The following is a 14,535-nucleotide window of genomic DNA, read 5'->3' as shown; positions in this document are numbered from 1 at the left end:
CCCGCAGACACACACGCACACTCCTAATTTTCTATCCCTGGAGACAATATTTTAGCTGTTTATTCTTACTGCTATTTCTTGATTTTTCAGTTGGGATATTGTCTACTGACATCCCACTGTGAGGACTCAGGTTTAGCTCTTACACAGCCTCCTTTCCCCATCCCCCCTCCTGCTCAGTAGAATCATATTGAAGCTTTCCCTTAATGTCTTTTCCAGCTTTACTGAGATATAATTGACCTGCAACATTGTTTAAGTTTAACCTATATAGTGTGTTCATTTGATACATTTATATGTTGCACAGTGACAACCACTATAGTATAGCTAACACCTGTCACATAATTACCATTTCTTCTTTGTGGTGAGACCATTTAAGATCTACTCTCTTAGCCACTTTCAAGCATATAATACAGTCTTATTAACTCTAATCACAGGGCTGTATGTTACATCCCTATAACTTATTCACCTTGTAACTGGAAGTTTGTACCCTTTGACCAACATCTCCCCATCTCTTTCCCCCAGCCCAGCCCCTGGCATCCTAGTCGTTTCTATGAGTTCGGCTCTTTTTAGATTCCACAGATAGGTGAGGTCATACAGGTGTGTCTTTCTCTGTCTGACTTATCTCATGTAGCATAATGCCCTCAAGGTCTATCCATGTTGTCACAAGTGGCAGGATTGCCTTCTTTCTCCTGGCTGAATAATATTCCATTGTGTGTGTATCTAATATCTCACATCTTCCTTCTCCATTCACACACTGACAGGCACTTAGGTTATTTCCATATCTTGGCTACTGTGAGTAATGTTGCAATGAAATAGGAGTACATATACCTCCTACAGATCCTGTGTTTATTTCCTTTGGACAAAGATCCAGAAGTGGGATTGCTGGTTCATAGGGCAGCTCTATTTTATTATTTATTTTTGCAACTCTATTTTTAATTTTTTGAGAATCCTCAGAGCCTGGGCTGCAGCCCCTTTTGTGTCCTACGAGTGCGGAGTGCGGGGCTCCAGCAGCAGCCCTGTATGAAGAAGCCTCAGCTGCTCCTCACGAACAGGAGTAACTGCTCAGGGCAGGAGTCACCCTGACCCACTTCCTTACCCCCAGGAACACCCTGTTTATCTGCTCATTTGGTCTCAGAGATTAGAGGAGGGTCGGCCCAAAGGGGACAGAACTTCCTGCTCTGAGTCCCAGTCTGTCGGTGTCCTGGCCTGTTCCTCTTGCCCAAGGCTTTACTGTTGCCCGACATGGAGTCACACACGGTGGTGTGTGGGAGTGTGCGCCCTCAAACATCCTATGAGGTGATGGGGCATAAACACTTAAGTATCACAGGGAACAGAGGCAAGTAACTCACTCACTAGTACATATATGAACATGAATGACGTGCTATAGTTGCCTGAAGTTCCCTGAGAATTTAAAGTGGTTTTCCAAGCGCACACCCTCCTCTCTGCATAAAGGACATCAGGTTCGCAGAAGTGACTGCAGTGCAGACTAGTCCTTGCCTGCAGGGTGAAGTTGGTGACAAAGGACACGGGTGACCCTTCCTCTCAGGCATTGCTCCCTCCTAAGCGGCATGATTATCTCCCCGTGTGGCTTCCTCCTGAATTTTCTATCTTAAAGAGCATGGAACTGTGACAGATGTATGAGATACTATTTCTTTTCACCACCAAATAACTGTCCAGACAGATTTTCAGCTTCATTGAGCTCCCACCAACCCCTTTGCAGGGGTCACATCAAAACCCCAGAATTCCTTTTGAGAGGCAGAACATGACACACACGAACAAACCCAGAGGAGCACAGGCTGGACCTACCTGTTGAAGTAACAGGTGGCCACCGCCCCTGCCACAGTCATGTGTTGGCACGCGAGGATGAATTCGCTGGTCCAGATGAGGCCCACTATGTGGTAGCCCCACATGTACCGAATGCCCAAGAGAGGCTCATACTCCACCTGGCCACCTTCGCCGACCTGGGCTGCTCCTGAGGTTTCAAACACAAACGTGTTACACCAGTGCTTTCAACAGGCCCACTTCCTCACCCCTGGCCTGTGGCATTGAACAGATGCCCTCGTAAAGTGTGAGGCGCCTCCCCCAATTTAAGATCTCACAGCAAAAACTACACATTCTGAGCACATTTAGCTTACAAACACTATAAACAACATTTACAGTATGTAGTAGTAGGCAACGTGCGGGACGTGGGACATATGCCTTCACATTCATCCCACTTTGTGGATGAGAAAACTGAAGTCTGGAAGAGTCACAATACTTTTGTAACATCTCACCGCTCATGATAAGCGGAAGGAGAATAGAAAGCCAGAGCCACGGTCTTTCCACCACACCTTCGTGATGCAAACAAAACGTCCGTGGCTGAAGCCACCCAAAGCTGTTAGGACCACGTGACAGAACCCACGTAACAAAAAAACTTAGCCTTTATCAAAGAAACAAGGATCTTATTTTTTCTCTGAGGGATTCATTCCAGATTTCATTTTGAGAACAAGTCTTCCAGCATATTTTAAATGTCTGTTGGGCCTCAGTGCTCACCTTTGAGGTTTCCCCACCCTGGGGAGCCTGGGTCAAGCTATTTGGCCTGTTAGCATTTTAGTGCTTTTATATACAACACCCCTTTCCTGGCGGTAGTCTGAGTGGACGGCCTGATAAGTGGTTAATATCGGGCCTGGTCCATAGAAATGTCCCTCCAGAGTGACAATGACCACCATCACTATATTTCAGGAATATAATACCGTATCACACTGAGGGCTGCAGGGTAACCCCAACGACACCTGCCATTCGTGGGCTATACCCTGCTTGGTTTGCTCCCATCTAAAAAGCCCTGGAATTGGCTCCACAGTTTGATTCCATTTTATTTGCATTGGTTAGACCCACAGCCCAGCTCTGCAGGTTGTTCCTGTGCTTCTAGAAATAAACTGTGAGAAGGTGGGCGCTCTGGCCCTCGGTGAAACCTGAGCAACATGTAAAGACAGCTCCGTATTTCCTTTCGTAGCTGGACATGGCCTTCAGGTTCATAATTCAGGGCCTTTGACATTCACAACAGGGTCTGTGAGAAGGAAGCGGAGACACTGAGCCTGCCACAGAGCAGGCAGACACCGGACGACGGCTGATCCGTCCCCTCCACTCTGGGTTCCACCTGACAAGAGTCAATTGTGAGAGAGCTCGGGCAGCCTGGCCTGCAGAGGGAGGGACGTTGATATTGATCACTGGGCTCTTTCTGGTGTGGACAGTCTCTGCTTCAGGTAAGGCGCCGACGAACTCGGATGCTTTTCCTGAACAGCTGTGTGTTGGAAGAGCATCCGGTTCCACAGGATGTGAACTGACAGACAGGACTGGGGGCCGGGTCAGGGGAGCCTCAGAGAACCACTCCAGGAACATCAGAAGTGACAGCAACCAAGCAGCACACTGGTCCTGGGATGGGCCGCCATGGTGCAGAAACAGGACACGGTGCAGGGTTTGGGGTGGAGAACAGGAGGGAGAAAGGGTGGGTACAAAGGCCCTGATGCTGACGGGGGCCTCTCCTTGTGGCTGCCCTGTGTTGCCCACGGCACAGTCACAAGTGCCCCAGCTAAGCAGGTGGCAGCAGCTAACATGACAAGTCAAGGCCTTTAGGCCCTGGGCACCCCCACGTTCCTCTGGACGGTTGCCCGTTTTTGAACATCGAACGGAAGCTGCCTTATACTTTTTCTGCTCCGGTTACACCGGCAGTTTACAGCCTTTCCTTTGGGTGGGCTTCCTTAGCTCTCCACGTACTAACTAGCATTTTAGACCACACAGTTCTTTGTTGGGTTTGGGGGTAGGCCTGTGCATTGTGGGGTGTTCAGCAGCATCCGTGGCCTCTACCCATTTGATGCCAGGGGCATCTTCCTGCTCCTCCAGTCATGCCAACCCCAAATGTCTACAGACTGCCAAACGCCACCTGGGGGACAAAATCACTGCCTGAGAACCACTGGTATGAGCAAACCTCTGCAGCAAGGCGCTCAGGCTTCACTCCAGTGAAAGCCTAGGAAGTCCCTGGGTGGGGCGGGTGTTCATGCGCACATGACTGCCCTCTCCTGGTCGGCCATGTCCCTGCAGTCAGGAGCCCCAGCAAGGAGCAGTTACTTTGTTACTAAGCTTGTTACAATATAGCTACCAGGAAGTGTAGCAAAGTTAATGGGACCAAATCCCCGGATGCAATGGGCCTCAGGGATGGTAGTGGAAAGGGCACTGAACTAAGAAAGGACTTGGCTCCAGTCTCACTTTTGACATACATCAGAAGCCACCTCAGTTCTCTTAGCACAAAGATGAAGAGGGTAGACAGACAGCAAAAACCTGGGGCAGTGGCCACAGGCTTGGCCTTGAGAGTCACACAGCTGAGAGTTACACCTTTGCGCTGACCCAATGGCTGACCAATCTCAAGTGGGTTATGGGGCCTTTTCACATCTGTTTCATCCCGTCAGACCCGCTTCTCACTCCCTTGGTGCTCCAACCCTGGCTCATGGCTCTAAATGCCATTCACGCAGCTGTCACCAGGACTAAATGCGGAAGGCGCCTGGAATAGTAAGTACGGCACAGGGTTAGGTGTAACTGAGAGGCAGGTGGATAGGGTTCCAGCTCTGAAATTCACAACCGTTTATTAAGCATCTGCTGCACATTGGAATCATGCTGAACGTCAGCTATTAGGGTGGGAATGAAAACGGCAAACAAAAGGCAGGAAGGAGATACCAACTGGGTGACTATCCGGCACTCACATGCCGCTAGTCTGGCCGCCTCCCCTTCTTCTGGGCTGTTTTCAGCTCCTCCTCTGACCTCACTCCCAGTCAGTGGTCTGCCTGGCTTTCTCCGAGAAAGCCCCTGCCAGCGCCTATGGCCTCCATCCACCCGCTATCTGCACGTCTGGAATCTGACCCCCTTAGTTATCAGCATGTCCTCAATTTGACCCCCTTCCTACGATAGCCTGTCCCTAACCCTAAGGCCACCCCCACATCCTTTCTCCCCGACTTGAAGGCATCTCTTCAGAACCCTCCCCCTCTCTTGCTCCACAACAATACCCCTCTCTACAGAATCATTCTTATTTATCTCCCATCTTTTTAAACATCTACCCAGGACCCCCTCTCCTCCTCCAGCTTCCCTGCCATTTCTCCTGTGAAACACAAAACCAGCCGCTCTTCAGGCCAAAAGAGGGAAAAGAACCTCCCGCTTCGCTTCCCCAGGAAAGAGCCCCAAGCCCCGTCTCTGATGTCATCAGACACTCTCGCTGCTCAGCACGCTCGGCCCCCACACACCCGGCTGACGGTCCCGACATGGGGACAGCCCCCACACCACGCCTTCACCTGCGGTGCCCAGGCTCAGGAGCACGGTCACCCAGAGCACCCAGAAGACAAGGAGGATGGTGACTGTCCACAGCGGCTGGGCCAGCAGGAAAGGGCAGCTGCTGATGGCCTTGTTTGTGACCCGCAGAAGCTCGACTGCCAATTTCACTCTCTTTCTCAGGATAAAAATTGAGATGAGCAGAACAGCCTGGCGAGAAAGGGGTTAAATTATTCAAAGTGATAAAAATGGAGAGGGCTTGACGCAAACCCTAACCTTTCACTGACATCTCAGCAAACAGTCCTATTAAAGCAGCTACTCCTCACTTTCACTGTCATCGACAGATAAATTCTAAAGTGCAAACTCAGCACCTACTACATGCTGGTCCGTAGGCGAGGTCCTGCCGCTGTGACAGTGAACAGGACGCAATTCCTGCCCTAGGGGAGCCGGCAGGGAGCAAGAGACACTGAGAATAAGGTTGTGGGCTGGGGGACAGCCTTCCACCAGGGGCTCTGGGAAAGCACGAGGCCTGCAGGGGCCCGAACACACAGGACGGAGGTGGCCTGACCACGCCCCTCTCCCTGCGGAAAACATCTCACCCACATCCTGGCCCAGCCACTGCCTCTCTCTGACCCCGGCCCCGGCCGGCTTCTAGGAGCCGACAGGCCTCAGTGTTTCTCAGTGTTCGAAGGTTCTGCTGTGTCCCTGTGTGATTCAGGTAAAAACAGAGCCACAGGTCCTCATTCACCACCAGCTACGGCTACACATGGGAGGTGAAGGACACACGTCCTCACTGTTTCAGCTAAAACCCAGTTATTTGGATTCGGAGCTCTGGCTGCTACATGGCCACCCCCCGGATGCGCATCTCTCACCGTGAGAACTGTGGACACCACGGCGAAGCCCAGCAAGCACCTCATATTGTCCCTCTCTGTGTCCAGGGCTATGCTCAGGTCGGCGGTGTAGTCGTAATACAGCCACCACAGGACACCACAGACGACTGGGAAACAGGACACCGGGCTCAGCACCTGACTCAGGTGACCACCCTCCACCTCCACCGCGGAGCCCGGGATGGGACCACACACTGGTCTCAGCCACACAGCGGGTCCCAAATCCCTGGGCTTCCTGAAGGGGCTGGGCAGGGCCGGGGCCACCCAGACAGCGAGTGGACGCTTGTCTTTGGGAGACGCAGGTTGGGGCTGTGTGAGCAGCGGAGAAGCTGTGCCAACGGGGTGGAGAGGACCGGCTCGTCTCTGTCCCGTCTGTGCCTGTGTCTTCCACGTGCAACACTATGGGTCAGGTGAGAGGACTCCCTGCGACCCCCTTAGCTCACAACATAGACTTAACTTGTACACCCAACGGGAAGGTCTTCAGTTAATGAAAAGGAGCCAGGTGGAGGTACTTACACAGCAACCCCACCACGACCAGTGCGGCCAGAGTGCGCACCAGGAGGCTGGAGACCAGCCGGAACGCGAGCATCGCGGCCAGAGACAGGGCTGGAAAGAAGCAAAACACAAAGTCCAGCGACCACCATGGGGTGAGGCGGGGCCGGCTCTGCCCGCAGGAGGAGGGGCAGCGGCTCCCGCAAGGTCAGTCTGCAGGGATTATTCCCCAACACCTCAGACTTTCTTTTCCTTTTAAGTCCAAATGAGTCATTTAACTTTTTTTTAAAATCACACTAAACTCTTTTGACTTCGTACTGAGCCTATGTAAAGCTCTCACTTTAAGTGTCTCAGATATTCTTATTAAATAGGAAACATAATGCCTTTTAAAATGAAAGATTTAAGATTCTGATGATAAGCTGTGTGTGTAAAACGTCTGCAGGACATTCTCCAGTATTTGGGGCTTTCAGTTTTTAGATGTATTCTAAGTATTCCAGTGAGTTTACAGATACTATTTTACTTTTTTTCTAAAGAACTCAGGGAGACGTGTCAATGCTTCTGTGAGGAACACGGGTTTGGAGTCAGACAGGTCTGGGCCAGGTCTCAGCTCTGCCACCTCCTGTACTAAGCCCTGACCAGGTCACAGCCTCGGCTCCTCTCCCACCAGTGGCCACAGGGTTCTGATGAGATCTGAATGACTCATGCTCCACGCCTGGCACAGCTGGGTCATAGAAGTCTGGAAGTTATGTAACGACAGCTAGTTAAGCATCTCCCAGCATCCAGGACTTAGTAACCTTCCAGGACTGAAATCATGGAAAACTCAATCTGTCAACAGAAACCAGGGGGTTGGGAGGCGGCCTGGGGAAGCGGGAGATGTTGGGCCGTTCCTACTGTTCACAGCAGAGGGTATGAACTGGTCACAGAGTTGGTCCATTTTTACAGGGCTCCTCATGCTGAAACTCCGAAACGGGAAGTCAAAGGGTTGAGAGGTGGGTGTTGCTTCTAGAAAGGCCTGGAAGAGGCGTGTCCTGGCTCAGGCCTTGCCCTGCCTACAACCCAAAGCAGGGTTGTCCTTGCAGGAGTGGACACACCGGGCCCTTGCTGTCTCACTATTTAACCTGGAGGCACCGCCTCCCTCCCAGGCTCGCCCCACAGCTCTAGCTTGCTGACAGGGAGAAGGCATGCTGGCGGGAAGACATGTGTTTCTGGCCCCTTCTGACAGTAGTACTTTTCACAGGTAGTTCGTGAACTCCCTATCAATCTACTTTGCACCCCTGTCCTCATGCAGAGCTGAAGACCAGGCACTGGAACAAGGTCACGGGGTTAAGGTGCCCCCACCTAGTGAGGCCTCTGGGCAGAGAGCCAGCGGGCCTTCCCCAGGAACTGTCCCCTCTCCCTCTTCACCCTGAAACATGGAAAATACCTATAAAGGAAATATACACAGTGAAGCTTTACATGTAAGTTAAGAGGCTGATTTTCATTGTGCAACATACATAATTAGGAGAAACTCCAGCAATCCGTAAGTCATCACGAATAAAATTAAGTGAGCTCACCTAGTGCGAGGACACACAGGCCAAAGATTGTGTCTCTTCCCGACATTATCCCACTGAGAACTCGATGGAGGGTGTCAGCATCGTTTATCAGCACAGATGCAAACAGGGAGTAGCACTCCGGCGTTTGGGGGATGCATCGGTTAAACAGAGGGAAAGACTTGCTAAACACAAAAGGTGGGAAAAATGGTAAAGGGGTTTAATCTTTAAAAAAATATGTTTAAAATTCTCAAAAACCAAGAAAGCATAAGATTAGCAGTAATAAAAAGAGGTCTAGCCCCCTGTATGCAGAGAGCCCCTCAGCAAGTCTGCCCAGCATCTCCTGCTGCCATGGTGACGGCTGACTGATGCCTCGGATGGGAAATGACCGTGGGGACCCCTGGAAACCAGGCACCTGGGAGATAATTTGGGGAGCAGCCTTGCTGACACTCATGCTTGGCCCTTCTTAGACACACACTACACCCCCAACACAGGAATCCCAATTCTTATGTTTAGGTCTAGGGTTCACCTCACATTAATTTCTGTAACATGAGGTCAGAGACCTCATACAGAATGACCAGGAGTCACTTCCCCCAATGTCTTCCACTCTTTCCTGCACCATTTGTTTAAAAGACTTTTTTTCCTGTGAGATTGCCTTGGTACTTTCAGGAATATCACTGGCCGTGTGCACGTAGTTCTGTTTCGGGCTCTCTACCCTGACCCATGCATCCGTCTGTCTGTCCTTCCTGATTCCCACACTACTGTTCTCATCGCTCTGACTTCATACTAAGCCTTGATGTCAGGTGGCAGGGCCCTCGAACTTTGTTCTTCTTCAAGCTTTTTGTGACCCTAGGTCTTTAGCTTGTCTGTTTTTTAGAACAAATGTGTCAATTTCTACAAAATTATATTGGGAGGATTGCATTGTATCGAAATATTTTAAATGTGTGGGAGACTCAAAACACAGTATGACCCTGAACTGCAGCTTGTCGGTGACCTGCTGCGGCTTCCCTCACAGCTCTTAAGAGTCTCACCTGGGCACTCAGACCTTCCTGACACTCAGCCACAGCTCCAGAAGGGCACTTGCACCTCACACGATTGGCCGGGGAGGAGGGAACAATTAGCCCCGTCAGAGAAAGGCATTCAAAACATGTGCCCTGGCCCTACAGCCCCACTTCTCAGGTGCTCGAGCTTCTGCTCCTGGCAGGGCTCTTCCACGATAAATACGACCATTCCCACCTCAGGACAAACACGCACTTGTGCGAGGAAAGGAAATGTAGCCCTCGGGGCTGCTTCTCTGTCCCTGACTCTGTCTGAGAAAGGCCAATGGGTCCCGGTTTGTCTTCAGGTGAAAAGTTAGCATTGGAAAGGCCTGATCTGGGGATGAAGGGACTAGTCTGGATGGTGACCCCTAGGTCACATGGTATGCCCCCCAACTCGGTGGGAGCCCAAGTTGGCCGTCTGCCGGGGAAAACGAGCCCGGTGGAGCCCTGCCTGCTCTAGCGACAGACACAAGCGTGGGCGCTGCCTGGGCCTGAGTGCCAGCGACTCCACTTGCTGCCTGCACAGCCCTCGCTGTCTCTGCACCACTTTTTTCAGCTGAGAAACAGGAATGAAAACAACACCCACGGCACCGAGGTTGTGTGAGGTCCCAACAAATGAATCCACCTCAACAGCTTACAAAGTATCTGCCTGGCAAGTATCAAAAGCTCTATGTTACCATGGCCAGTATCAAGATAGAAGCCTCCCAGGGAGTTACAGTTGCCCTTCGCTCACAGTAAGAATAAATCCAGCGGTGGTCAGGTTCCCACCTCAAACCCTCTGCACTCCTCCTGCAGGAACAGCTACAGAGAGTGTTCTTTTGAACACCCGTCTCTCCCCTCGGCCCCTCCCACAGTACCTAGAGCAGTGACAGACATGGCCCGGTACCCAGTCACCTTTGCTGACAGGTAAGGGGAAAGTACGGAAGCTCTTACCTTGGAGGGACTGGGAGCCTGGGGCACAGTGAGGCTGCGTTTGGATTCTGGGCATAGTCTGCAGAATTCAAGCTGTAAATGCACAAGAAGGACCCTGGAAGCAGAAGATACAGGGACGGTAGCACCTTCCCACCTGTGCCCATGTTCCCAGGGGAGCCAGCCAAGAAACCAGTCGTTTTACAGAACTGTGCGGAGACAGAACAAATCACTCACATCTAGAAAACAGGTCTGTGGGCTACCCAGAGACGGAGAACACACACCACTTGAAGCCAAGTGAGGTCCCCCCTCTCTCTCTCTCTCTTTCTCTCTCTCTCTCAAGCCCCAAGTTCACAGCTAAAATGACAGTACTCTCATTACATGATTGGTGGTAAGCGATTTAAAGGCTATTTACTGGGCAGGCTGGGCATCTCCACAGGCAGATGAAACTGGCAGGGGGTGGCCTCCAGTTTCCTTTCTTTGGTTGTGTAATCCTTAGAGAATAAATCTGAAATGCATGCTAAGAGCGAGGTACTTCAGTTCCACAAACGTTTGGTACAACTTACAACTGTCTGACGTTCAGCAAAAGGAGCCACGGGCCCTGACATTTCAAGGAAAGAACGCACCCATCGGCAGTGCAACCTGGGGCCTGCAGGTGCTTCTCCTGGACTGTGTGTCCACGGAGCTCTCCAAGCCCTGTCCCACTGCCTCCGGCTGTCTACCCTACACTCTAGGGAAGGCCATTTCCCAGCAGGGAGCAGAGAACAGCTGGAGATTCAGATAGAACCAGACACACCCGAGTGGAACCGAACACACTCAAGAGATCAGGTTTGTGGCCTTTTCTACACAAGAGGCCCCCACAAGGACAGATTCCACCTTCCCAGAGCAGTTGGTGTTGGGTAAGATGTCTCATGCAGGTGTGTGCAGGTGACCCCGCCACGGCTCCCGCCTCGGGCAGTGCCCACCCCTCGGTATCTACCGGTGCTGTTGGCAAAGCGCTGGACCTCTTCCAGGGAGGTGAGCTGCTCTTCGGGGCAGTGGGACACGCAGAGGGCGGGGGAGCCGAGCCGGCCATCCTCAGCCTCCAGGTGGCAGGAGTTCATGAAGAACACGTGTCTGGGAAACAAGGAGACAGGAGGGGACTGCCTGAGAGCAGGTCTTCCCATTGGGGTTCAGTGTGGGTCTTAACAAACATCCACATACTATCAAATGTGGGTAGAACCAAGCAAACTGTCAGTGAAAGGCCTCAGCAGGACTTGGTGTGCACACGCCCACGGGGGTCACCTACTGTCAGCAGCTCCGAAACCACACTGTTCACTAACTTTCCGGTCCAGGTTCGTAGCGGAGGCTGAATCTGACTTAGGGCCACTGATGCTAAGCCGTGTCCTTGCTCCGCACACACCTCCCTCTTTATGAGATGGACTCAGAGTTTTGAATGGAAAACAGTCCCAGGCTCAAAATGACTAACTTAAACAGTTTGAAATGTAGCTCCTCTGTAGGTTGGAAACTTACTTTTTTAGGGTCATGTCCTGCCCCGAAAGAGGGGCCCCCTTCACTGGGGAGTTCTTCTTGCCACACACGTTGCCAAAGCTGTCATAGCCGAAGAGGAGCCTCCCTGCGGCCCCGGCTGCCACCGCATAGCCTGTGATGAACATCTGGGGAAACCCGGAGGGGGCATGTGAGAGCCTGGTCAAAGGGCTGAGGAGCGGTCCCCCCTCACCTGAATGTTGACATAAATGGAACCAGGTCGAAAACAAACAGCCCAGCATCACTGTGCTCCCCACTCCAGCAAAGGACAGTTAGGACCCTGTGCCTCTATCACCCAAGTTCACCAGGACACCTCGGGTTTTATCTAAGTATCCAGGGCTGTGCCACTTCTTTCCCCCAAAGGAGGCTCTCACTCCCCCAGCGCCTGCTCGGTATCACGGGAGATTCCAGGATGGGTGGTCACCTTCGCTGGAGGGCGGGTCGCACTGCCTTTACTTTCTGGGTATGACTGTGACTGCATGCCCACCGCTGGCATGCAGGCTGGCCCGGCCCAGCACACTCCCCTGCCCTTCCGACGTGGGTGTGCTGAGACCTGACTGGGTCAGGACTTGGAGGAAGGGAAGGGGTCCCGTGCCTCTGCCCAGCTCAGCAGAGCTCTAACGATGAAGCTGTATTTTCCACTTATCCACATTCCTAAAGTTAATATCCCCCTTGGGGGGCTCATGGGGAAGATGGAAGGGGATTTGGGGGGGGCTTGGGTAATTTTGAGTCCCTGCCACATTGCTACTACTTTAAACCATCAAAACTTTGAATTTCAATCACAGCATTGCAATTCCACACGACAGGTGACTCAGTAGGTGTGTGTACCAGGTACGGTGGGGCCACCAAGGAGGTCAGTGTCCATGGTACTGGGGGGATCGGAAAAAGGAGTCTTGAAAGATGAGTAGGAAAGGGCGAGGTGGGAGAGGGCAGTAGGGTAAGTAGAGGCAGAGGTGGCCCACACCTTGAGACCGTCTGGGCTATGGGTCCTGTACAGACACAGACCAGGCTGGCGCTCTGTCCATCTGCAGGGGCCATCCCTGCTCATAGCCCTGGCCCCAAACCTCCTCTGTCTGGCCTCACCTGGGGCAGCACCACCAATAGTCACCCTGCCCACATGCCCTCAACGTCAGGATGTCACAAGGCCTGGAAGACTGCCCAGCAGAGGCAGAAAACACACTCCCTGTTCTGTTTCAAATGTCTGTGGTTTAAAAATGTTGCAGAAGCCCAGCCGGGCGTGGCTCAGTGGTTGAGCATTGACCTAGGATCCAGCGATTCGGGTTCAATTCCCGGTCAGGGCACATGCCCGGGTTGCAGGCTGCAGCCGATCAATGACTCTCTCATCATTGATGTTTCTATCTCTCTCTCTCTCTCTCCTTTCCTCTCTCTGAAATCAATAAAGATATAAAAAATATATATATCAGAAAATAAAAATGTCGCAGAAGATACGAAAAGCCAGTCAGCTAAGGAAGGGCTCTCATTATTCAGATCTAATCTAGTACAGAGAACACAGGCATGCGGAAGCCTGCAGACTCATTTTGCAAGTGACACATGATTTTAGAGCACTTCCCAGCTCTGTGCCACCTCTCGGATGGCTTGTCATTGTTCAGGCTGTGATGTCCCCAGACAGCTGTTGGCAGTGATGCACTAGGTTTGAACTTCAGAGGGGCTAGGGAAGATCGTTAAAGAACATAAGAGCCCAAGGTCAAAGCTGCCAGGTGCAGGAAGGACAGAGGCTCCCTGCGTTTATACAATAGTGGACCCTGATGGAAACACCAGCCTCCTGTAGGAAGCCCGAGAGCCATGATATGGGCAACACAGAATTTCAGTTACACCTTTAAGACCGACTGGTCTGTCTGTGTGACACCAGCTGGGAAAGTCAACAATAAATGCTTTTCTAGAGAGAGAGGAATGGGGAAGAGAAACATGGTATCTTAGAATCTATTCCAATTTAATTCTTCTCAGCAAAGGTGACTCCTCTCTGGCGCCTACAATTGGGCTTTATGAATTAATCATTATGAGGCACAAATGCCTGCCTGGACCTGGACTGGACACTGTCACGAGCATGGCCTTCAAGGAGGCCACGTGAGGCTTTTTCCACTATTCCCCACGACTCCAATGTAAGTGGCAAAGCCTCAAGATTCAGCTTCCATGGGACACACCCAGGACTACAACAGCACAGCCCGCTGAGGTCTACCAGCAATCACACACCTGGAAGTCAGGAAAAAACTGAGGGAAAACCACCTACTAGCTAGAGGGTCTACAGCACAGGCCTGTCTCCCTAGGCTAAGAGTCATCTATTTCCAGGCTCACCTTGGTTTTTCCTGTTAGAGGAACAGCAACACTTGAGGGACATTTTAATTTGGGGGCTGAGATGGTAAAAGAACTTCCATGAAGTGAGCTCGGAAAAGAGACCACACATGGGCTATTAAGCAATCCCATTGCAAGGGGACCTCACGTCCTAAGGGACACAGCAGGGACCAGGCAGCCTGTCCAAGTGAGCAGGCCGGGCAGGCTGACCCACCTGGTCAGGACCCCCCAGGGTGGGTGCTCATGCTGGCCACTGGCAGGTGTCTCTCACTGCAGCACCAGCTTTCACCTGGGAGACGGCCTGCCCCGCCCAGTCCCCCCCATGCGATTTACATTTGGGGCAGTTATGGGGGGCCTGCCGGCTGGTCTCCCCTGCTGGGCAGCCGCACTTACCAAGCCCGTCCAGAAGAGAAAGAACAGGAGCAGCCAGGGCGTGTCTGTGCACTTCCTGTAAATCTGAGGCCTCCACTCTCTCTGCCCCAGGGCGCTCTCTGCAGAAACCTTCCAGAAAAAGGGAGAGTTGCAGAAAAGGGGTAAGTCACCGTGTGGGTC

The 14,535-nt window shown here is 52.0% G+C and overlaps 1 protein-coding gene across 2 annotated transcripts in view; it reads right to left on the bottom strand.

The window, feature by feature from the left end:
- The window catches only part of SLC44A3 (solute carrier family 44 member 3), a 29,897-nt gene that overhangs the window by 14,972 nt on the left and 390 nt on the right, over window positions 1-14,535 (bottom strand). For both annotated transcript variants that reach the window (XM_081122314.1, XM_081122315.1), the window contains exons 2-10: window positions 14,377-14,484; window positions 11,659-11,801; window positions 11,126-11,262; window positions 10,171-10,264; window positions 8,222-8,382; window positions 6,693-6,782; window positions 6,162-6,286; window positions 5,313-5,499; window positions 1,804-1,969 (exon numbers count right to left, since the gene is read on the bottom strand). In XM_081122314.1, the coding sequence (XP_080978440.1) occupies window positions 1,804-1,969; window positions 5,313-5,499; window positions 6,162-6,286; window positions 6,693-6,782; window positions 8,222-8,382; window positions 10,171-10,264; window positions 11,126-11,262; window positions 11,659-11,801; window positions 14,377-14,484 (1,211 nt within the window). The remainder of the gene's footprint in view (window positions 1-1,803; window positions 1,970-5,312; window positions 5,500-6,161; window positions 6,287-6,692; window positions 6,783-8,221; window positions 8,383-10,170; window positions 10,265-11,125; window positions 11,263-11,658; window positions 11,802-14,376; window positions 14,485-14,535) is intronic.

This window comes from Miniopterus schreibersii, assembly GCF_964146895.1.
Source record: "Miniopterus schreibersii genome assembly, chromosome: 19".
NCBI classification, from domain to species: domain Eukaryota; kingdom Metazoa; phylum Chordata; class Mammalia; order Chiroptera; family Miniopteridae; genus Miniopterus; species Miniopterus schreibersii.
The sequence above is the reverse complement of the archived record's forward strand: the minus strand, read 5'-3'. Positions and strand labels throughout refer to the sequence as shown.